A 22,680-nucleotide genomic window follows, 5' to 3' on the forward strand; every position below is an offset into this window, starting at 1 on the left:
TAGTCTTATCTGCCTCGTGAAAACAGATACCTGCTGTTTAGGGAGGCACTACGTATCCTGGGTGCCATCATCACGTGCTCAAGAAGGCGATGACTTCTGGTAGGGACTCCTCTATACCAAGTTTTTCTCTATTAGGTATGGTTTCAAGGTTATCTTATTTTCACAGCAGCTCTTCCAGTCCAAGGTCCATAAAGCCCAATATACCCTACTTAAGGCCAGTGACTCTCAACCAGAGATGCATATTAGAATTACTTAAAAAGTTTTTTAATTCTCTTTTAAGATTACTATTTGGAAGCACAGTTTACATGTAATAAGATTTACTCATTTTTGGTGTACAGTTTGATGAGCTTTGAAAAATTTTCACACATGTGTAACTACCACCCCAGTTAAGATTTAGAACAGTTTCAACATCCCAAGAAGAGTCCTCAGTCTATTTGTAGTCCATCTTTCCTTCCATGAGGTAAGAACAAAATGCACAAAGTTTAGGAGCAGAATTCATGGAGTTTTGACAAATGCATACAACCTTGTAACTCAGAGCACTCTCATAGAATATTACCACCAACACAGAAGCTTCTCTGATACCATGTCTTTGTTCGTTCCCACCTCATTCACCCAAGAGTAAATCACTCTTCTGAATTCATTCATCATAGATTAATTTTCTTTGTTTTATTAAGAATGAACGTTGAATTGTTAATTTTTTTTTGAATAGGTGTTCAAGCGACCACTGTTTCTCTCTTTTTCCTGTTAAAATGGTGAATTACATTTATTTTAATATGCACTTTGAATTCTTCGGATAATCTTTACTTTTCTATGATGCATATACTTTTTTTTATTGCTGGATTTAGATTTACTAAAATTTTTAAAGATCTCTTCGCATATAAATTAATAAGGGACCTTGTTTGCCAAGTTTCTTGTAATGTGTTTGTCTGTTTTCTGTATGTAAGTTACACTGACCTCATAAAATAACTTGGGAAGCATTCCCTTCCTCCTATGTTTATTAAGAGTTTTTGGGGTAAGATTTGTGTTTTTTTCTTCTTTAAATAATTAAGAGAATTTGCTGTTGCTGTCACCTGCGCCTAGAGTTTTCTTTGTGGGAAGATGCATGATACAAATTGAGTTTCTTCAGTACGTATAAGACTCTTCCGATTTTCTCTTCTTTTGACAGTATTCAGTGCAGAGTTCTTGCATTGTTAAATATATTCCTAAGTAGTTTGTTTTTGTAAACTATTATAAAGGGATGTTTAAACTTTATTTTCCAATTGTTTTTTTCTAGAACTCCCTTTTTTCCTCATTTTTCTTACTCTCCTTACTCAGTTACCTGCAGGAAAATCTTTAGATGCTCCCTGCTTTTCACAGCTCCTCCTTTGCTAAACAACAGCATTTTCTGTGTTCTCTTCCCCAAGTTGTGGCAAACCTCAAACCCCCGTATACATCATATATTTCTGGTAGATAGAGATAGGACAGCTTTGGGTTTTAGGAATAGCTTTACAGTTGGAAAATTGAGGCTAGCGGAGGGTGTGAAGTTTTTGGCTTATCTGGTAAGAGATTATAAAAAAAAAATCATCTGGAAAATGTGGGAGGGAGTCAGAGGTCCAGGGTGAGAGGGTGCTCATGTCCTAGAAACCTCCTCTGATGGATTAGATTTGAGGCAGAGAGAAATCAGTGAGGAAATAAGGGCCTATCAAAGCACCAGAAAACTTGGGCTAGTAGGAAGCCTAGAACATCACTACACACAATTTATCTCAAGAGCTAAGGATGTTGGCATGTTCCATATTCTACTTTAAGACATTGTAAGGGACTAGAGAATGGAGCCCTGGTGGTGCAGTGGTTAAGAGTTTGGCTGCTAACCAAAAAGTCAGCAGTTCAAATCCACCAGCCACTCTTTGGAAACCCTACGGGGCAGTTCTACCCTGTCCTGTAGGGTCACTATGAGTTGGAAATCAACTTGACAGCAATGAGTTTGGTTATTTTGGTTAGAGAATAATAAGGAGTCCCTGGGTGGTGCAAATCGTTAAGCTTTGGACTACTAACTGAAAGGTTGGTGGTTCAAACCCACCCAGAGGCACCTCGGAATTAAGGCCTGGTGATCAGTTTTTGAAAACCCTATGAAGCAGTTCTACTCTGCATCACATGGAGTTGTATGAGCTGCAATTGCCTCCATGGCATTGAACAACAACAATAACAGGGAAAAATAAATGCTTAGAGTTCTATACTCCCCATTCATTCCCTACAACTCCTGTTGAAGCATCATCTACTGAAAATTCTTCTCCTTTGGGCCGGTGGATTTTTACATTTTCCTGTTTGAGGAATTCTTGGGCAATGTAAGAGTGTGCTTAGAGGTGTAAATGGGTTAAACACCAGGCATGGGGGATTGTCTCTGAGTAAACCTTAGGAGAAAACAGAATTTGAAAAGCGTTGGTTAAAAACTGTCAGGTGTTAATAATAGCAGAATCTTATTATGTACCATGGTAATTATATTCACTGCCAACAACAATAGTCTAGAAGCACGATTATCATCACTATATTCAGTTAAAATTATATCTGTTTATCACTTCCTATATAGAACACCTTGTAATAGATCTGAGAGAATAAGGAATCAAATAGAAATGATTCCTTCTTTTCTTTATAAAACTTATATTCAGAGGATGAATGAAGTTCAAGATCAGGAGAGGGGGTACTCAATAATATTATGTGACAACAAGATGGTAAAGGAAAAACTGCCACTTTTCATAATACAATGTGTATAAAGTTGAGATGAGCCCTGGTGACACAATGGTTAAAGCGCTTGACTGCTAACCAAAAAGGATTGGAACTCACCAGCAGCATGGCCAAAGACCCAGCCATCTGTTCCTGTAAAGACTAACCAAAACCAAAGACCAAATCCTTTGCTGTCAAGTCAATACTGACTCATAGCGACCCTTTAGGATTTCCATAGGGTTCCCAAGGAGCAGACGGTGGATTTGAATTGCCAACCTTTTGGTTAGCTGCCAAGTTCTTAACCACTGTGCCACCAGAGCTCCTAGGAAACCCTGTGAGGCAGTTCTACTCTGTGCTGTAGGGTCTCACTATGAGTCAGAATGGAGTCTACAGCACAAAACAACAACAACCTCATTAAACTTGAAAAGCACCATGAATTTCCTAATTAATAGAGCAAACTATTCATATCAAGAAAATGAAACTGTAGCAATTACACCAATATGTTATCAGTTCCTGCCTCAGAGATAGGAAAGGTTAAAAAAAAAAAATGTTTTTAAGCCAGGGTTGATTGATATTCTGTGGGTCACAAACAATACCAAAATATCTCCACTTCATTGCTATAAAAATTGATTTCTCAGCACTTCCTATCTCTAACATCACAGTGTGAAGATTGATGGCCCCACAGTGTCAGTCAGGGACCCATGTTATGGAGGCTTCGCCATCTTGTAACTGCACCATCAGAACATTCAGTCAGAACAAGAGCAAGAACAAGATGGGAAATGGCAAGAAAGCTTGTGCAGGAAATGTAAAATGTTCCAGTTATACTTTTGAATGATGATGTACAATTACCAAGCTTTTCTCTAGGGATGCAGGGAAAAGAGGAAAAAATTATTCTGGCCTTATTAAAAATAACTGTTGTTGAAAAGATTATCTGAAGAACTCCTAGGCCATGGTAGGGGGCAGATAGAACTCAGGGCCTGAGGAGAGTTTGGAGTTTGTAGAGACAAAATTGGGGATATAATACAACTGGATAGGAATAAGAATGTAGGAGAGGGAGGGAGAGAGGGGGTATTCACTAATTAGATAGTAGACAAGAACTCTTTTAGGCGAAGGGAAAGACAACACACAATATAGAAAAGGTCAGCACAACTGGACTAAATTAAGAGCAAAGAAGTTTCCTGAATAAACCCAACACTTCAAAGGCCAGAGTAGCAGGGGCAGGGGTCTGGGGACCATGGTTTCAGGGGACATCTAAGTCAATTGGCATAATAAAATCTATTAAGAGAACATTCTGCATCTCACTTTGGAGAGTGCCGCCTGGGGCCTTAAACACTAGCAAGCAACCATCTAAGATGCATCAATTGGTCTCAATCCACCTGAAGCAAAGGGGAATGAAGAACGCCAAAGACATAAAGTATTTATGAGCCCAAGAGACAGAAAGGGCCACATAAACCAGAGACTACATCAGCCTGAGACCAGAAGAAGTAGATGGTGCTTGGCTACAACAGATGACTGCCCTGACAGAGAGCACAACAGAGAACCCCTGAGGGAGCAGGAGAGCAGTGGGAGGCAGACCTTAAATTCTTACAAAAAGACCAGACTTAATGGTCTGACTGAGACTAAAAGGACCCCAGAGGTCATGGTCCCCAGACCTTCTGTTAGCCCAAGACAGGAAACATCCCAAAGCCAACTCTTCAGACAGGGATTGGACTGGACTATGGGATAGAAAATGATACTGGCGAGGAGTGAGCTTCTTGGATCAAGAAGACACATGAGGCTCTGTGGGCAGCTCCTGTGTGGAGGGGGAGATGAGAAGGCAGAGCGAGACGGAAGCTGGCTGAACGGACACGGAAATAGAGGGTGGAGAGGAGTGTGCTGTCTCATTAGGGGGAAAGCAACTAGGAGTATACACCAAGGTGTATATAAATTTTTGTATGACTGACTTGATTTGTAGTAAACTCTCACTTAAAGCACAATAAAAATAAAAACATAATAATCACACACCTCAAAAAAAAAAAAAAAAACTTGCGGGGTACAGCTAAAATTAGGATTAGAGATAAATTTACACCATTAGATGCAAATCTAAGAGGAGAAAGGCTGAAAATAAATGCTCTAATTATCTGTCTCAAGATGGTAGAAAACAAAACAAACAAAACCCAGAATTAAGCTCAAACTGAAATAAAGTAGGGCGAAAACAAAAAAAAATTTTTTTCTTTTTTTTTTTAAGATAATACACATAAAACAAGAAATGACAGAAGATTCAGGTTGGACCTTCTAGGACATTTACTACACCTAAATATATCTATTTTTGAGCAGGTTTATGTCTATCCTTTCAATCGGAGAAAGTGGCCACGTTGGATCGCTATAGTTTGATATATTTAAAAACTCTGACTTGAAAATCACCATGTCTGGGTTCTAGTCAGATTCTGCCATGATTGAACCACATAGCCTCTAGTGTTTCATTTTTTTTTTTCTTTTCTTTTTGCCAACTAGGAGTATAATACCCAACTTATTTCCTAGAATTTTAGATCTTGCTGTATTGGAATACATCAGAAGATTAGGTGAAGATTTGAGCCCAGAATCCTACATTCTAGCGCTGTCTCTTTTTATCAGCTTCATTTCATTAAGTTTAAATAAACAACCACAACAAAAAGAGTGTAGTCACTGGGCACTTGTCTGGCCGAGGCACCAGAACACATTAAAGCATTACCCTAGCCCCAGGAGTCCTAGTGGCAGCCTCTCATTGGTCGCACGTTTCACTTCTGCTTTGTTTTCTTTCCTGTCAATAAGATTTTAACTTTCGTTTCTCCCTCAGCTCCTCTCTTTGTGAAGCTCTGGCTCCTCTCTTGCCCTGTGACTTCCAACCACAGCTGCCCCTGGCCTGCTTTCTCTCTTCTATCCCGAATCTGGACTTCTGCACTGGGGACTGACGGTGCATGGGGCGGTTTGTGGAGGCAAAGGGTCGGAAACTTCTGGAAGAAATAATTGAATTTGCTTGGTGAGTTTTATTTATGGTTCTGAAGCTGCTTTGAAGGGAACAAAAGGGTGTTTCCAGGCTTCCTGCTCCTAGGGCCAATAGGTGGGCCCATTAAGCCTGGGGGAGGGGCGGGCCTGAAAGAAGAGGGGTTTGAAGAAGTGAAGGACCTTGGTTTTTCCTGGAGGGGCCGTTATGTCTCCAGGCTAATCTTCCCCATCCTCTTCTTATTCTATAGTTAGGATATTGCACCTTGCTGAGTGCAGCTAGAATCTTCTTTTTTCAGAGGCAGAAAGTCCTTTCCCGCTCCCCCCAGAGAAGCCTTGTGAGGTGGAGCCCCTGTGTTCCCCTGTGTGAAAGCCCAGGCTCCTAGTCAGGCCAGCAGACATGACAGCCCATGAGAGAGAGAACAGAGTCTTAGTCCTTTCACTCCTCTCTTGCTCATATATGCCCTGCTCTCCACAATCCCTCTGTTAAATTCCCAGAGTTGACTGTAATATAAAGAGCAAAACCAAACGCATTTTGCCGAGTCAGTCATAGCAATCCTATATGACAGAGTAGAACTACCCCATAGGGTTTCCAAGAAGCAGCTGGTAGATTTGAACTGCCGACTTTTGGGTTAGCAGCTGATCTCTTAACCACTGAGCCGCCAGGGCTCCAGACTGTAGTATAAGAGTAATACTGATATTAAGCGAAACATTCCATGCTGAGCAAAGATCAGCAAGTGTAAAAACCCTGAAACAGCAGTGGGTTTGGTAATTTTCTTATTATAGATTTGTTTGACGTGTGAAATATCAACAGAATTGGTAGTGTATCACACAAGGATCTTCATAGGAAGGACCTCAGGTTTTTCTTCTCTTTGGTGAAAGTACAGGAAAATAATAATCCTTGCACAGAAAGGTTGGAATTTGCTATGTGACATGAACTGGGAGTAAAGTGTTTGAAATTATTGTTGAAGGCCCTTTTTAACCCAGGGGACTGAACTCCTTTCTGTGTTTCTCTTCTGTTTTTTGTATTTTGGTATTTGGTCTTGACCTGCCCTTGATTTCTGCACAGCCGTATCCTTCTTATTCCTGTGTTTGTTTCTTAACTTGCCCCCATCAAGCAGCCCAGCTACCCAGGACTCTGTGAGCAAGGAGAGCCTCCAGAGTCAGAACAGAAAGAAGCCAGAGAAGAGTATCAATGGCATCTGCAATCGTAGTGAACCTGCAGGAAGAGGTGACCTGCCCCATTTGCTTAGAGCTTCTGAGAGAACCCCTGAGCCTAGACTGTGGCCACAGCTTCTGCCAAGCCTGTATCACTGTGAACAGTAAGACATCCATGGTTAGCGCAGAAGGGGAGAGCACCTGTCCTATGTGCCGGATCAAATACCAGGCTGACAACCTACGGCCTAATCAGCATTTGGCCAACATAGTGGAGAAACTGAGGGAGGTCAAAGTGAGCCTGGAGGAGAAGGGGCAAACGGGAGATGTCTGTGAGCGCCATGGAGAGAAACTATTGCTCTTTTGTAAGGAGGACGGGAAGGTTATTTGCTGGCTTTGTGAGCGAACTGAGGAACACCGTGGTCATCATACGTTCCTTGTGGAGGAGGTTGCCCAGGAGAACCAGGTGAGAGACCAGAATGGAAGAAGACAAGGCAGAACATGATACCTAATGGGAACTTCTACTTTCCACCCTACTTTAATTACTTTGTCATCATAGAGCTGAGACTTGCAGTTTCTTTCCATATGCTATGCTCACCTTCTGAGGCTTGAAGGATATTTTTGTGTATTACAATCATTTAAATAATGAATAAGTCCAGAGTATAGACCCTTGGCCAGAAGTAGATAATTTTATATCACCTGCTGGGTGGGTGGAGATTTGGTGGCCAGATTAAACTCTGATTGCCCAGCTAGAGGGCAGCTAGGGGCTTGCTGGGTCAAGAGAAAAGGACTTTCGTTGCTGCAGGATTAGGGCTCTTTTTCTAGGATTAGAGAGAATCAGGCTACTTTTGATGAGACGTAGCTGACTTCTATCACCTGGGGCTTAAAGAATATATTTACATCCTCAGTTTTTCTTCTAAGCCATAGATTCTAATTGCCGACCTCGCAGCTTCTGCAAACTCTAGCCTCTTCTGAGAGCAGCCAGCTATCTGCCTCAATTTATCTTCTATCCAAGCACAAAGAAAACTCATCGCTTGACTCTGATATGATTATGTTTTTTACAGGCAAAACTCAAGGCAGCTCTTGAAAGGCTGAGAATGAAGCAGAAGGAAGCTGAGAAGCTGGGAGCTGACATCAGAGAAGAGAGGGCTTCCTGGAAGGTAGGAGGAGATTCCTCTCAAGGGAGTTCTGTCTGGGCAGGGTTTTTCTTCTTTATTCCCTGACAGTAAACAAGTCTGGATGGAAAGCATTCGATTAGTCCTGTTCTTCATTTAGGAGCCCTTGTGGTGCAATGGTTAAGTGCTTAGCTGCTAACTGAAACATCAGCGGTTCAAACCCACCAGCCGCTTCTTTGAGAAAAGACCTCACCATCAGTTCCCATAAAGATTACAGCTTAGGAAACCCTATGGAGCAGTTCTTCTCTGTCCTATAGGGTTTCTTTGAGTCAGAATCGACTCAATGACACACAACAACAACTTCTTCATCTCTCCCCTGATCATGGGTAGGGCACGAAAGTGAATATGTCACAAATGAAAACATATATATATATATATACATACAGTTTTTAATTGTGCTTTAGGTGAAAGTTTACAGAGCAAATTAGTTTCTCATTAAACAGTTAATACACAAATTGTTTTGGTTGCCAATGCTGCGATGTGTTAACACTCTCTTTCTGCACCCCAAGTTCCCTGTTTCTGTTCGTTCCAGTTTTCCTGTCCTTTCTTGCCTTTTCATCTTTACTTTGTGGTTGATGTGCCCATTAGTGTCATATACATGATTGAAGTACAAAGCATGTTCTTCACGTGTGTTATTGTTGGCCTTATTAAAAAAAAAAAAAAGAACCATTGCCATCCAGTTGATTCCAACTCATAGCAACCTTATAGGACAGGGCAGAACTGCCCCGTAGAGTTTCCAAGGAGCACCTGGTAGAGTTGAACTGCCAGCCTTTTTGTTAGCAGCCGTAGCTCTTAACCACTACACCACCAGAGTTTTTGTTGGCCCTGTAGACCTGTTTAATGTTTGGCTGAAGGGTGAACCTTAGAAGTGCTTTCAGTACTGAGTTAAAAGGGTATCTGGGGGCCGTACTCTCAGGGTTTCTTCAGTCTCTGTCAGACCAGCAAGCCTGGTCTTCTTTTCTTTTTTTGTGAATTTGAATTTTGTTCTACATTTTTCTCTTGCTCTGTCCAGGACCCTTTTTTGTGATCCCTGCCAGAGCAGTCAGTGGTAGTAATGAAAAAGGCTGCTCAGCCATATCTTGAACAAAACCTGAGCCATTTTTCCTTTCCCTAACCTGTCTCTGTTTCTAAGTATGAGTCTGGTGTTAATATCCCTAAAAGTTAAATGCTAACTAATGTTTCCCCTAGGACTTTGAAAAACAAGTGATATCAATCTAAGCCTGTCAAACAAGACAAGGATGGTGCCAGCCACCCCGTGGGCTGATGGGATAATGGCAAGAAAAAAATCAACATGTTTGAAATATGACCACCGAAACCAAAGAGAAAGGGAATGGACATTCCACAAGCTCCTAAAACCCATGCCCCCCTTTCCCTATAAAACTCCAGCTAGACTACAGTTCCTTGAGACAGACAGCTTTAGGAGGAGATCATTCCCCTCTGTTTCCATATATCGGTATATGTGATAAAGCTCCTGCTACCCACCTCACCCCTGTCTCAAGAATTGGCTGTTTGCAGCAGGCGGCTCTAACTTGCGAAATTGCAGTAACAGTAACCAGGTACCATCTAGTTGTTCTAGGCTCAGTCTGGTGGAGGTACATTATTAGTCCTTTGGACTAATCTTTCCCTTGTATCTTCAGTTTTCTTCATTCTCCTGCAGGGATGGGACCAGTGTCTTAGATGGCTACTTGCAAGTTTTTAAGACCCCAGATGCTACTCACCACAGTATGATGCAGAACATTTCTTTATAGACTGTTATGCCATTGGAGCTAGATGTCCCCTAAGACCATGGTCCCTAGCCCTCAGCCCAATAGCTTGGTCCCTCAGGACACTTGGATGTGTCTGTGAAGCTTCTATGACTTTGCCTTGGTCAGGTTGTGCTGACTTCCCCAGTATTGTATACTGTCTTAGCCTTCACCAAAGTTACCAGTTATCTACTATCTAGTTAGTGTTTTTCTCATCCCACCCCTCCCCTCCCTCGTAACCATCAAAGATTGTTGCTTTCTGTGTGGAAATATTTTCGTATGTTTTTATAATAATGGTCTCATACAGTATTTGTCCTTTTGTGACTGACTTATTTCACTCAGCATAATGCCTTCCAGATTCATCCATGTTGTGAGATGTTTCACAGATTCATCATTGTTCTTTATCATTGTGTAGTACTTCATTGTGCGTATGTACCATAGCTTGTTTATCCATTCATTTGTTGATGGGAACTTAGGTTGTTTCCATCTTTTTTGCTATTGTGAATAATGCCGTAACGGACAAGATTGTGCCTATGTCTATTCATGTGACAGCTCTCATTTCTCTAGGATTTAATCCTAGGAATGGGATTGCTGGATGGTATGGTATTTCTATTCCTAGCTTTTTAAGGAAGTGCCATGCTGTTTTCCAAAATGGTTGTATGAATACAGATATTTGGAGCTTGAGATATAGAGGGAGTCTCTGGTAAGGAAGCTTGGTGAATCCTGTGTCCATCAGTGTCACGCTGTTTGAGGCTGAGTCTTCTGAGGGAAGTTATGGGGCATGGGCCATGATTCCAACCTCAGAGTAAAACATTGTGTTGGGGTGGGGCTGTGGGGAGGCATGAGTGTTTTGTGCAGCTGTGTGAAAGCTGAGCCTCACCCAGGTACTTCACTTTGGCTCAGGGTGGGCCTCAGTCAGGCTGGCTTGTGGCCTTTGTTTTAGGATACGAGGAAGGGAAAAAGTAAAGCAGTTTCCTCAAGAATTGCTCCCCTGCTTCCGTCTCTGCTCCCTGTGAGATCTCCCCAAAGAAAATAGTTCTCTTCCTGGCTCCCAGCCCCTTGCAAAGTAAGCCCTCTGCCAGATCAACTGACTGCTTCTCTTTCTCATCCCTGAAGAATCAGATAGAGACTGAGAAACAAAATGTCCAAGCACAGTTTAATCAGCTGAGAGATATTCTGGACAGTGAGGAGCAGTGCGAACTACAAAAGCTGCAGAAAGAGAAGGAGAATATTATGGATAACCTGGCAGAGGGTGAGAATGAACTGGCCCAGGACAGCCAATTGGCAGAAGAGCTCGTCTCAGATCTGGAGCATCGACTGCAGGCGTCCTCAGTAGAGATGCTGCAGGTAAGACTTGGGAAGGTGTCCCTCCCACATCTGAGATTCAGGAAAAATGAAGACTTCTCTGTTTTTGGGCTCCCTCTGGTAACAACACTAAGGTTTCATTGGCCTTGCAGTGCCCTTTCCCTATTTCGATTGCAGAGGTAGTAGGAAAAACTGAATGCATGAATATTGAGCAAAAACTCAATTATCATTAAATTTTGAAGGGCAGTGCAAAATTTGACCTTGGAGAGAAGATCCATTGTATCTAGTGTTATTCACTGAGCCCATTATCTGTGATCTTGTGTTGAGTATTTGTCAGACTCCTGTTCATGCTGCTTAGTCACAGATAAACAAAAGCTCTTTGAGTTTCAAGAGTTTTTTGTTTGTTTGTTTGTTTTTTATCCCTCCCTTTTATACACATAAACCTGGTTGGGATTCGTCCTCTCCACTATTTAAAAAAAAAAAAAAAAGATTGTGAAGGATTGGTATTATTTCTTCTTTAAAATTCAGTTGAATTCCTTGTTTATTCTCAGGGCTAAATTTGTGGTATCTGACCTCTCCAGGAGGCATAACTAATGATGTCTCTGCTCAATTTAAGAAAAAAAAAATCAAGTGTACTTTTTAAGCATAGATTCAGTACCTTTCTAAAGTCTGGCATCAGTGTACCATTGGCTGCACATTCAACTCAAATAGTAGTTATGCTCAACCACAAAGAGGCAGTAAGGCTCCTGTTCTACCCTGATGGATCTGTCTTTGGGTAAAGGAGCACATTCAAAGTTCAGGCCATCTTTAAATACGCCATGGCTTTTGATCTCTGCTGGGTAATTTCAATCCCCTATGCATGTTTATATGCACGTATGTACATTATTAGCATTGACCAGTATTATATGGGTGGTTCGACCCTTCTATAGTCACCATTGAGTATGCATGCAAGCTCAGACAGGAATATACGTGTCCCAACCATGACTGCAGCAATAGGCTAGTGGAGTTATTGACCCATCCCATTCACATGCCTCTGAGATTGCTATCAACAACACTACTGTGTGGATTTTTCCAGTGCTCCAACTTGAAAGAGTTCCCTTTGACTGTGGGGGAGAAGCTGCTCATCCTCATTGCCTTCCCTATCCTAAGAGAATCTCTGCATCATCTAAGTGGGAAGGGGGGCTGATGGGCTGATGGGAGCAACCTCAAGTCAAAATACCAGATATTCTCACTGATCTTATCAGAAGTTCAGCAATTTTTCAAGATTTAATGATACTTAAATTATATATGCCTCAAATGTTGAAATGGTTGCTGATGTCAGTTTTGTCTAGCTTTATAGTTACTTTTTGGTCAACAGCCTACTGATCTTACTCAGCCAAAGCTGGAATTCCTGTCCTGTCAGCTTTATTTTTTAGCCCCCTTGGTTGTCTTCTTTTTATTTCTTGTCAGACTACCCTAGAAAACCAAACCAAACCCATTACTGTTGAGTTGACTTCTGACTCATACTGACCCTACAAGAGTAGAACATCCTCATAGGTTTCCAAGGCTATAAATCTTTATGGAAGCAGGTTGCCACATCTTTCTCTCACAGAGCAGCTGGTGGGTTCGAACCTCGACCTTTTGATTAGCAGTCAATCAATTAACCACTTTACCACCAGAGCTCCTTTTACGCTAAAAAAGATATCCTTAGATTTGTTGTATAATATCAGAATCATCTGAAGTGCTAATAAGGCAGTCTGAGACCTAGGCCTATTTAGAACTTTCCATTTTTTTCTTTTAAACCACTTTATTGAAGTATAATTGACGCACAATAAACAACACATGTTTAAATGTACAGTTTGGTATATTTTCTTTTTTATTCCTTTCTCTCTCTAATGGGCCCCTGGATACCATTTATCTTTTTACATTATAGTTTTGTCTTTTCCAGAGTGTCATGTAGTTGGAATTATATGGTGTTTAGCCTTTTCATTCAGGCTTCTTTCATTTACCAATATGTAGTTAAGGTTAGTAGCTTTTTATCACTGAATAGTATTCCATTATATGATGTATCATGGAACTCTAGAGGCATAATGACTAAGCACTGAACTGCTAATTGAAAGGTCAGTGGTTTGAACCCACTAGCTGCTCCACGGGAGAAAAGACCTGGTGATCTGCTTCCATAAGATTTCAGCCTAGAAGACACTACTGGGCAGTTGAGGCAGTTCTACTCTGTCCTATGGGGTGGCTATGTGTCCAAAATGACTTGACGGCACACAACAACTCAACAACATGTGATATACTTTTGTTTATTCATTCACCCACTGAAGAGCATCTTGGTTATTTCCAACCAAACAGTTGTGAACAGCAGCAATTATGAATAAAACTGCTATAAAAATTGTATTCATGTTTTTGTGTAGGTGTACATATTCAACTCATTTGGATAGATACAGAGGAATATGATTGATGAATTGTATAGTAAGGTTGTGTTTAGCTTCGTAAGAAACTCTCTTTGAGAGTGGCTATAATATTTTGCATTTCCACCTGCAGTGAGTGATAGTCCCTGTTGCTCCATATCCTCACCAGCATTTGGTATTGTCAGTGTTTTGGATGTTAGCCATTTTAGTAGGTATGTAGTGGCATTTGTTGTTGTTTTAATTTGCAATTCCCTAAGGATATGTGATGTGGAGCATCTTTTCATATACTTATTTGCCATGTGTATATCTTCTTTGGTGAAGTATCTGTTCAGATCTTTTGCCCATTTTTTAAATTGGGTTATCTGTTTTTTTTTTATTGGAAACCCTGGTGGCGTAGTGTTAAGCGCTGTGGTGCTAACCAAAAGGTCAGCAGTTCAAATCCACCAGGAACTCCTTGGAAACCCTATGTGGCAGTCCTACTCTGTCCTCTAGGGTTGCTATGCATCAGAATTGACAAAACGGCAATAGGTTTAGTTTTTCTTTTTTTTGGGGGGGAGGTTTATTGTTGACTTTTAGGAGTTCCTTGTATATTTTGGGTACAAGTCCTTTATCAGATTTGTGTTTTTACAAATATTTTCTTAAGTCTATGGCTAAATAAATAAATAAATCTAGATACTGACCTTATACCTTTCGCAGAAGTTAACTCAATATTGAATCACACACCTTAATGTAAAACTCCAAGCTCTAAACCTTCTATGAAATAACATAGGATAAATTGTAGGTGATGAATTTTTAGATAAAAGACAAAAACTGTGATTTATGAAAGAAAAAATGATCTAAGTTGGACTTAGTTAAAATTAAAAACATATGCTCTGTGAAAGACATTGTTGGCCTAGTCTTTGGATACATGAAAGATGGAAAGTACAGTAAAGGTGATTAAATATATTGGCGTATATCTCTTCAAACAAATTAAACAGTATGACAATGACGAAGAGCAGATGGCTAAAAGCAATTAAGGATGTTGACTGATCTGAGTTGGTAGAAACTGGAGTTTAGGGTAAGATATTGTTTTTAGGACTGTAAATAAGTGGATTTGGTAACGTTATGGGTTTAAGAGAGGAAACAACATGGTTGGCAGTCAGTAATTTTGGTGGTAGACGCCCTGAATTTTCTGGTCTTTAGCTTCTTCACTACTAAATCCACTGGCCTGCATTTAAGAGACAAATCTGAGAATAAGATAGAGAATTGGAATTAACAGCACATGTGTGTGATGAATTTAGAGGAATAGATGAGGTTACTTGCAGTTAGCGTACAGAATGAGAAGAACAAGGCTTGAGAAATAGCTGTGTAAATATACAAGTTTGCTTGTGCCCTCAGCAAGAACCATGAAAGCTTTATAGGACCGTTGTTATTAATTACTCATCTTTGATTCTCCAAAGCCTAGTATGTTGTTATGTCTTGTGCCACTGAGTCAATTCCGACTCATAGCAACCCTGTGGAATAGAACTGGTTTCCTAGGTTGTTATTTTTATGGGAGCAGATTGCCAGGTCTTTCCTCCCATGAAGCACCTGGTACGTTCAAACCACCAACCTTTCAGTTAGTAGCTGATTGCTTAACCGTTGTGTCACCAGTGCTCCTAAAGCCTAGTATAATATGTAGCAAATCATAGTGTTTCAGTTTGTATGTGTATTCAATAAATGAGAGAACAAAGTATTATTCTAGTCATTTCGTGTGAGGTACCTACCATAAGCATTTGGGTTGAAAAAAGAATGATGGGCCTTTTGTTTTTTTTTCATACTGTATTCCACTTCGTTTTGGAAACGTCTTCCAGTATTTCTACAAGAGTTAAAACTATTTCTACAGTTTAAGGAATCTGACAATCTCCCGTGAATCTTCATTGATGGTCTTACTTATAGGTATTAGCCCTCATTCTGGAACCGTTTCTCTATTTCTGTCACATCAGGGGTTGTTGGGGGTGAGATGAAGTGTTATAAATGGGGAGTACCCATCACTCCTTGACTCAAAGTTTTCTCCCCTCTCCCTAGGGTGTGAATGACATTATAAAAAGGTATGTTTGGGTGACCAGGAGCGATCCTTTTGTGCTGTGAAGAAAGCCTTGTAACCATGAAAGTTGTGTGATGGTCAAGAAGAATGAAAAATCTCCAAACAGGAAAAATTGGATGTAGTTTTATCTTAAATTTCCAGTCACAAATCAGGTTTGAGTGTTCCATAACTATTGGGAATGGACTAGATTCTATGGTAAAGGATTTGTGTGATATGGGGGTCATAGAGTTGAGCCGGTAAGGGTAATAGGGATAAGATGTTGCAATATTAGACCCCTGTGACTTCACTCATTTTTATCACTTCTGTCTCTGCATCCAGCTCAAGTTCCCATATTTCACTGGTGCTTGCCTTTTCACAGTAGGTTCCTATCCTCCTTACCTACCAAATCCCCAAAATGTCCATGCCGACACTTCATTCATATTTTTCCTTTAGATTTTCAAAAACAGATCCCAGACTAGGGAAATATTATTTTGGCTTGATACGAGCAATTGATCAATCTTGGTCACTTACCTTAGAAGTCTGTATGGCAAGGTAGCCCCCTCGTGTCCGATAAAGTACAGCTACTTGAAGGCATCAAGATTATTGCAATTATATTCAGACCACTCTTAGTTTGGCTGGTGTTCATAATTTCCTCCTTCCCAAGTGTTTGTAACTTTTTCCCAGAGAACCTGAAACCTCAAATGTTATTGTGAGGGCCTTCCTACTGGAGGAACAGACTTTGAAGACTCTTGGGCCTCATCAGATAGGATTGCCACACTTCATATGTCCCAAACCCCAAGGAGCCAGGTTGTATAAACCTCACTTTCTGACCATTTCCCTGGGAACTCACATCCATGGCTATGACTTTTCCACATATTAAATTTTATTTTGTAGAGGTACCAAAGTGTTTTTTGTTTTTTAATTTTGATCCATTGCTTCATATAACTTCATATGATTTCTAGGAGGTAGAGAGAGAAGAGTTAATAATTTCATTTTAGAAGGAAGACACTATACAACTGAGAGGTCAACCTTCCCAAGGTCTTACAAAGAGTAAATGATAATGTAGACATGAGCACAAGTCTTCTAGCCTAGTGTCAATTGTCTCCTTTCTCCCCTCTCAGGCTCTTAAGGAATCAAGGGTTCTTCAAGAGCATCAATACGGTAGAAAGAAAGGAAGGCAGTAGTGTTGGAAGGAGATAAGGTCAGAGGTGAGGGAGTCAATTTTTGTCTTCCCTAGGAGTGAGACCTTCACCGTGAAGAGGCCAAAAACTTTTCCCAAGAAACCAAGGAGAACATTCCGAGCTCCAGATCTGAGGGATATACTGAAGGTGTTTAGAGGTGAGGAGAGTTGGGAGAAGGGTGTGGATGTGGGATTCTTGGTGGCAAGGGCTAAGTGGGAGACAGGGTACAGAGGAGATGCAGGAAGAGAGATAATGTTTGCTCATGATGTAGTCATATTTGAAGGGGAATGGTCAGATGTCTATTGCTGTCAGTCATAAGTTCATTGTCTCATCATACTCCCCTGTCTTAATCTGGAGAGAGACAGATGTCAGTGCTGACTCTATTGCTTATATTCAATATCATGGTATCTTTTGTCATTTCAGGGCTGACAGATGCCCAAAACTACTGGGGTAAGAAGAAATCATGGTATCTTCAAGCCACCCATTCTTACCACCTTTCATAACTGTACGTTTTCTAGTAGGTCACAGTCTTTGATGCCCATGTGTCCTCATCCAGTGACCACCTACATATTACATTTCCTGAGTGTTCTACCTTTCCCTATGACCCCTGAACAAGGTTCTGTTTAATTCCCTCTCAAGTTTTCCTCAAAATCCCTCTCTTAATGTCACAAATAATCCTAACTCATATCCCTCATCTGACCCTGTTATTTTCCTACAGTTTCCTTAACACTGAGACCAATGATGCGTAATGCCAACGTGACGATTACTGATGATTGGAGACAAGTGAGATCGGTGCTCTACCGGATGCCATTCGAATCATTTAATATTGGCATTTACGATAACTATGGTGTCCTGGGTTTCCCGTATATGGAGTCAGGGAAACATTACTGGGAGGTAGATGTGTCTAACAAAACTGAATGGATCTTGGGGGTATGTTTTAGAGATTGCCGTACACGTGCTACATATGCTGATCATCAAACTCTTTATTCTAGGTACAGTCCTCAATGTGGCTTTTGGGTTATATGGTTACAGAATGGATCTATGTATAATACATTTGAGAATTCATCTTTGAATAATCCTTCAATCTTAACCCTCTCTCTGACTGTTCCTCCCAATCGTGTTGGCATTTTCCTAGACTATGAGGCTGGCTCTTTGTCTTTTTTTAATGTCACAAACCACGGGTTTCTCATCTACAAATTCTCTAAGTGTCGCTTTCCTAAGCCTACTTGTCCATATTTCAATCCTATGAAATGTACATTACCCATGTCTCTTTGTTTACCAGACTCTTGAACTATCTTATACCCTCACCTATTTCTGTGCACTGCCCTTGCCCTGCCTTGCATCTCCTGAACCTGAGCTCGTCTGTTCCGCTCCGACTCTCTCTTCTTTGCCTCTATTCTTTCCTTTCAAACATCATTCACGCATCAATAAAATATACAATTTTCATTGTGTATTATTATTTCCAATATCTTGTTAGCATTAGCAGAGAGTGCATATTTATCATTTTCCACATTCCCTAGGAAAAATGACTGCTATCATTTGGGTAACACACCCACCCACTCATCGTTTCTTCATTCCCTCTGCCACTGACCTGAAAAGATGAGGCAAAGATTTTCAACAACTTTTCTGTATTATTAAAGACCATGCATGGGAGTCATTAAGGAATGCTGGTGGCACAATGGTTAAAGTACTTGGCTGTTAACCAAAAGGTCAGTGGTTCCTACCCACCAGTGGCTTCACAGGAGAGAGATGTCGCAGTTTTCTTCCATAAAGACAACAGCCTTGGAAACTCTATGGGGCAGTTCTACTCTGTTCTATGGGGTTGCTGTGAATTAGAATCGACTTGACGGCAACAGCATATAGTAGTCATTCACTAAATAAGAAGTCTCTAGCATTCTGTCAGTTTACGCATGATTCCATACACATAAAGGAGCCAAGGAAAAAGACCATAAATAGTATATGCACCAAGAGTAGAGGTTTTTTTTTTTTGGTGTCCAGACTGAGTTTAAATCATGTCTCTTCATTCAGTAGTGGTGTAACCTTGAAAATGTTACTAAATGGCTCTGTTTATTTTCTCAAAATAATTTTGGTATAAAAGCTCATCTAATATGTAATATCATTGTGAAAAATTAAATATCATTAAATGTAAAGCACTTATATAAGTTTCTTAACTTTCAATAAAGTTTTGCCCTACTTATTACTGAAAAATATAAGCTGTGTCAGCAAGAGCAAAGTCACATTGAACAGGTTTGTGTCTTCAGAGAAACCATAGTTGGTTCTTCTGAAAACGTATTTTTCAGGTCCCTGACACTACTGCCAAGACTAAGCCAGCTCTGCTTTTAATTGACTGCTATGGTAGTTCCTAGGAATAAAGAAAACCTGTTCTCTCCTTCAGTGAGACAGGCGGGGAATTGTTTCTGCAGGGGATGTTGATGCATGGCTTGGTGGTATCCCCTTGTCTTTTGGCATTTTTATTTGAATTCTTTCCCAAAGAATTATCGATGATGCTTAGCCAAGTGGTTCTAATCTGGCCCCTGGGTGGCTACAGGAATTCTCAACTTGCCTATCTTTGTGTGACATTTCAGAAAAGAAGGGATTCCATGTTGGATATTTCCAGTCTCTTTCTGTGTGTATACACAAGCTCTCCTGTATCAGCAATCATCTGAGGAAATTGGGGGGAATCTATTCCTATACATTTTCCGTTTAGCCCCTGCATTCTGGCCACTGCATTACTACAGTGACAGAGACACTACTCACGAGGCACAGTCTGTGCTGCCTTGAATTATTGACAAGTGATTCTCCAGGGATATTCGTATTTTTTTCATGTACTGGAATGCCCAATTCCCACCTAAGGATGAAAGCTGGTTACAGGATGTAAAGACCTGAAAGTGTATGTATGTATATACATAGGTTATATACACAACAGAAGAGATCTGCACACTGACGGGCATCCTATTTTTAATAGTGTCTTCTGGCTCAAGAAGTGAAGCTCTCTGCTAAAAAGAGTATGAAGCCTATAAGTTGGTTTCAGTTACATCCCTCTTCTCAGAGGTGAAAGAAGGGGTCCTGGACTCAAAAGTCCAGTAGGTACCATGTGTAGGTTTGCTCCACCCAGTTATCAGCACTAGTGCTTTCTCCTCCCCATATCCTTATAAGCTCTTAGTAGCAATTACATTATCTTATATTCCTGAGCAAAAATGAGGGAGACCCTCAGTGAGAGAGATTGGCGCAATAGCCCTAACAATGGGCTCAAACATACCAACACTCATGGAGACAGCACAGGACCGGGTAATGTTTCACCCTGTTGTACAGAAGGTCACCATGAGTTGGAACTGACTTGATGACAACTAACAACAACAAAAGGACTGCGATGAAATGTTAATTAGGTGCATGTCCACAGTGAGATATTTGGGTGGGCTCAGGAGAATCCCAGGTAGTAAGGAGTCTTCTCCCTGCAGGATCATCCATGGAAACATACAGGCGAGGTTCTTAGAGTCATCACCAGATGGTGATCAGAAGTGTCTCAATCTGGGGATCTGACATCCTCACTGAATAGTGACACAGGATCTGTACTGGTTTGGGATTCCAGTGACCTTCCATTTTGCCTGTGGACAGTTGGGCAGTCTCTTCATCCTGGTCTCCTCTTTTCTCCATATCAGATCTTTTGTATCTCAGTACGGAAAACCTGTTCTCACTTCCACTGTTCCTCTCTTGATCAGTGCACCCTCTGATTCCTGGTGACTCTCATCAATTCCTTCTGGGGTGGGAAGTACAGCATAAATTTTTCTGCTCAGCACTGGTTTTCCACTGTGGCCTACTCATACACTGTGATTAAATCGCTTGGCTAGTAACTGAAAGGACGGCAGTTCCAATCCACCAGTTGCTCTGTGGGAGATGTGGCAGTCTGTTTTACAAAGATTTACAGCTTTTGAAACCCTGTGGGGAAGTTCTACCTTGTCTATAGGGTTGCTATGAGTCAGAACTGAACTGACGGCAGTGGGTTTGGTTTGGTAAGTGATCTCAGTTGGTCCTGAGAATATTGGAGACATAATAACAAAACTTATCGTCTTCAAGTTATCTTTTTGTCAAAGATGCTATTATACCAAACAGTCATTGTTAATAAACTCATACAATTTAGAATATTTGTATTTACTATGGGATAAGACTGCCTTTTTCGTGTTTAGTATGTTGTAAAAAAAAAAAGCTAAAGAGTTGCTTTAATAGTTGGTGTCTGTGCCCTCACATTTTCGGAGTCCTCATGTCTTCCTGCTCATTAAACCATTGATTCTGCTTTACACAGCTGAGTTCAAAATATCTTAGTCTGCACTGACATCTATGGGGCTTGGAAACTGAAAGCCTCTAGGCTGTGATTGATAGATTATTTGGCCATTTCAGTAGTTTCTCAGCTCCCCTGAGCCTGCTCCTTCCCTCTAAGTCTTTCGCTATCAAAGTACCATAGGGTGGTTTTAGAGGTGGAGGCAGCTGCAGTAGCATGTGTACTTTGCAGTCGGTCCAAGGATTTCAGGTTTGGGGAGTTATCCCAAACCCTTCTTGTCTCTCCTCATACAAAGAGAACTTGCTCTTTGAAAGAATATAATAGCAAATAAAAAAATTATGGTAGAAAGAATGTGATCATTCTGCACAAATCTAAAGACAAAGATAGCACAAAAAATTATAAATGAAAACTGGTTCATTACTGATAAATGGGATGGGAAGAGGTGATGCTCTGGGAATATCCTCTGATGCATTTGATTTGAGACAAACCAGTGGGGGAAATCAGGGCATAGCAAGGCACCATATAGTCTGGGCCAGTAGGCAACCCAAATGCACCATGCTGCTTTTCTACCACTCTCAATTTATCTCCAGTGCTGAGCCCAGTGGTATACTCCACCAGTTTACCATGTTCTGAGGAACCCAGGAATAATAAATCTTCCTTAGGGCTCCACATCCCCACTCCACTCCCTAAACTCCTGTTGAAGAGGAATCTGACAAAGATAGCTCCCTTTGTGTATATGGATTTTTAACACTGGGGAATAAAGTAAGAATGTGATAACAGAGTGTGGCAGTATGGATGAATTAAACACCAGGCATTGAAGTAATTTTCTGAGTATACTTTAGGAACTCAACAGAAAAGATTTGAAAAATTGTTAAAAATTGCCAAGTGTTCAAATGTTATGATGTAAATTTTTACAAAAAAAAAAAAAAGAGCAGCTGTTGAAGCTGCTTAAGTACAACCAAACACCTCATGGAATTTGTTTTCTTGGTCTAGAAACTTAGGGTCATAGTTCTGAGGAACATTCCAATCGATTGGCCTAATATTATTTTTCAGTGCTTCTGTTCTGCCTCCTAGTTTGTAAGGTAGTACCTAGGGTCTTAAAAGCTAGCAAGCAGCCATCCAGGCTACAGGAGCAACAGAGCAAAAGGAGAGTCAGGAATTGAAGGAAGAAATGGATTACCTGTCTGGTTATCTCCATGAACTGCTTCCTTTGCCATGAGACCAGGAGAACTGGATGATGCCCAGCTACCATTACTGGTTTTTTTGATCAAAGAGTCTATGGAAGAATCCTGATCAAAAGGGGTAAGAATGTGGAACAGATTTTTCAATTCTCAATGTAAGACTTTCTGGAGCCATTGAGGCTGGATAAACCCCTGGAACTATCTCCTTGAGATAATGTTTAAACTTTAAAACTTAAACCAAAACTATCCCCTGAAGTCTTCTTTGAACTGAAGCTTATCTCAATAAAGTATATCTACCTTGAGCATTGTGCTCTTTTAAAAAATTATCCGTGTGAGATCCAATTAACAATAGCAACACAAAAAGTTAGATGAGAAGCTTAGTGAGCAGTGAATCTAAGTCAAATGTGCTGGAAAAATTCAGAGAAGATGAGACTATTTGAAGAACATAATGTTACTCAGTTGTACGTGTAGAAATTATTGAAATGGCGTATGGCTGTCCAGCCTTCGAACGGTAATTTTTTTTCCATTCTGGTTATTGTTCCACTTCACCAAAATTTAAAAAATTTTGTT

At 40.6% G+C, this 22,680-nt stretch overlaps 1 protein-coding gene across 3 annotated transcripts; it reads left to right on the forward strand.

The window, feature by feature from the left end:
- Window positions 1-5,512: 5,512 nt before the first annotated feature.
- On the forward strand, window positions 5,513-18,099 carry LOC126079185 (tripartite motif-containing protein 5-like). Of its 3 annotated transcripts, none has more exons than XM_049890111.1 (8): window positions 5,513-5,695; window positions 6,777-7,279; window positions 7,878-7,973; window positions 10,847-11,077; window positions 15,475-15,497; window positions 16,710-16,810; window positions 17,077-17,103; window positions 17,372-18,099. In XM_049890111.1, the coding sequence occupies exons 2-8, from the start codon at window positions 6,854-6,856 to the stop codon at window positions 17,941-17,943; spliced, it is 1,476 nt and encodes a 491-aa protein (XP_049746068.1). In that variant the 5' UTR covers window positions 5,513-5,695; window positions 6,777-6,853; the 3' UTR covers window positions 17,944-18,099. The 3 variants fall into 3 exon arrangements, with proteins under 3 accessions (XP_049746068.1, XP_049746067.1, XP_049746069.1); XM_049890110.1 differs by having other exon boundaries at window positions 6,780-7,279; XM_049890112.1 differs by having other exon boundaries at window positions 6,780-7,279; window positions 17,077-17,158; window positions 17,372-17,461.
- The last annotated feature ends 4,581 nt before the right edge of the window (window positions 18,100-22,680 follow it).

The sequence above is a fragment of the Elephas maximus genome, chromosome 7 (assembly GCF_024166365.1).
Source record: "Elephas maximus indicus isolate mEleMax1 chromosome 7, mEleMax1 primary haplotype, whole genome shotgun sequence".
NCBI lineage: Eukaryota > Metazoa > Chordata > Mammalia > Proboscidea > Elephantidae > Elephas > Elephas maximus.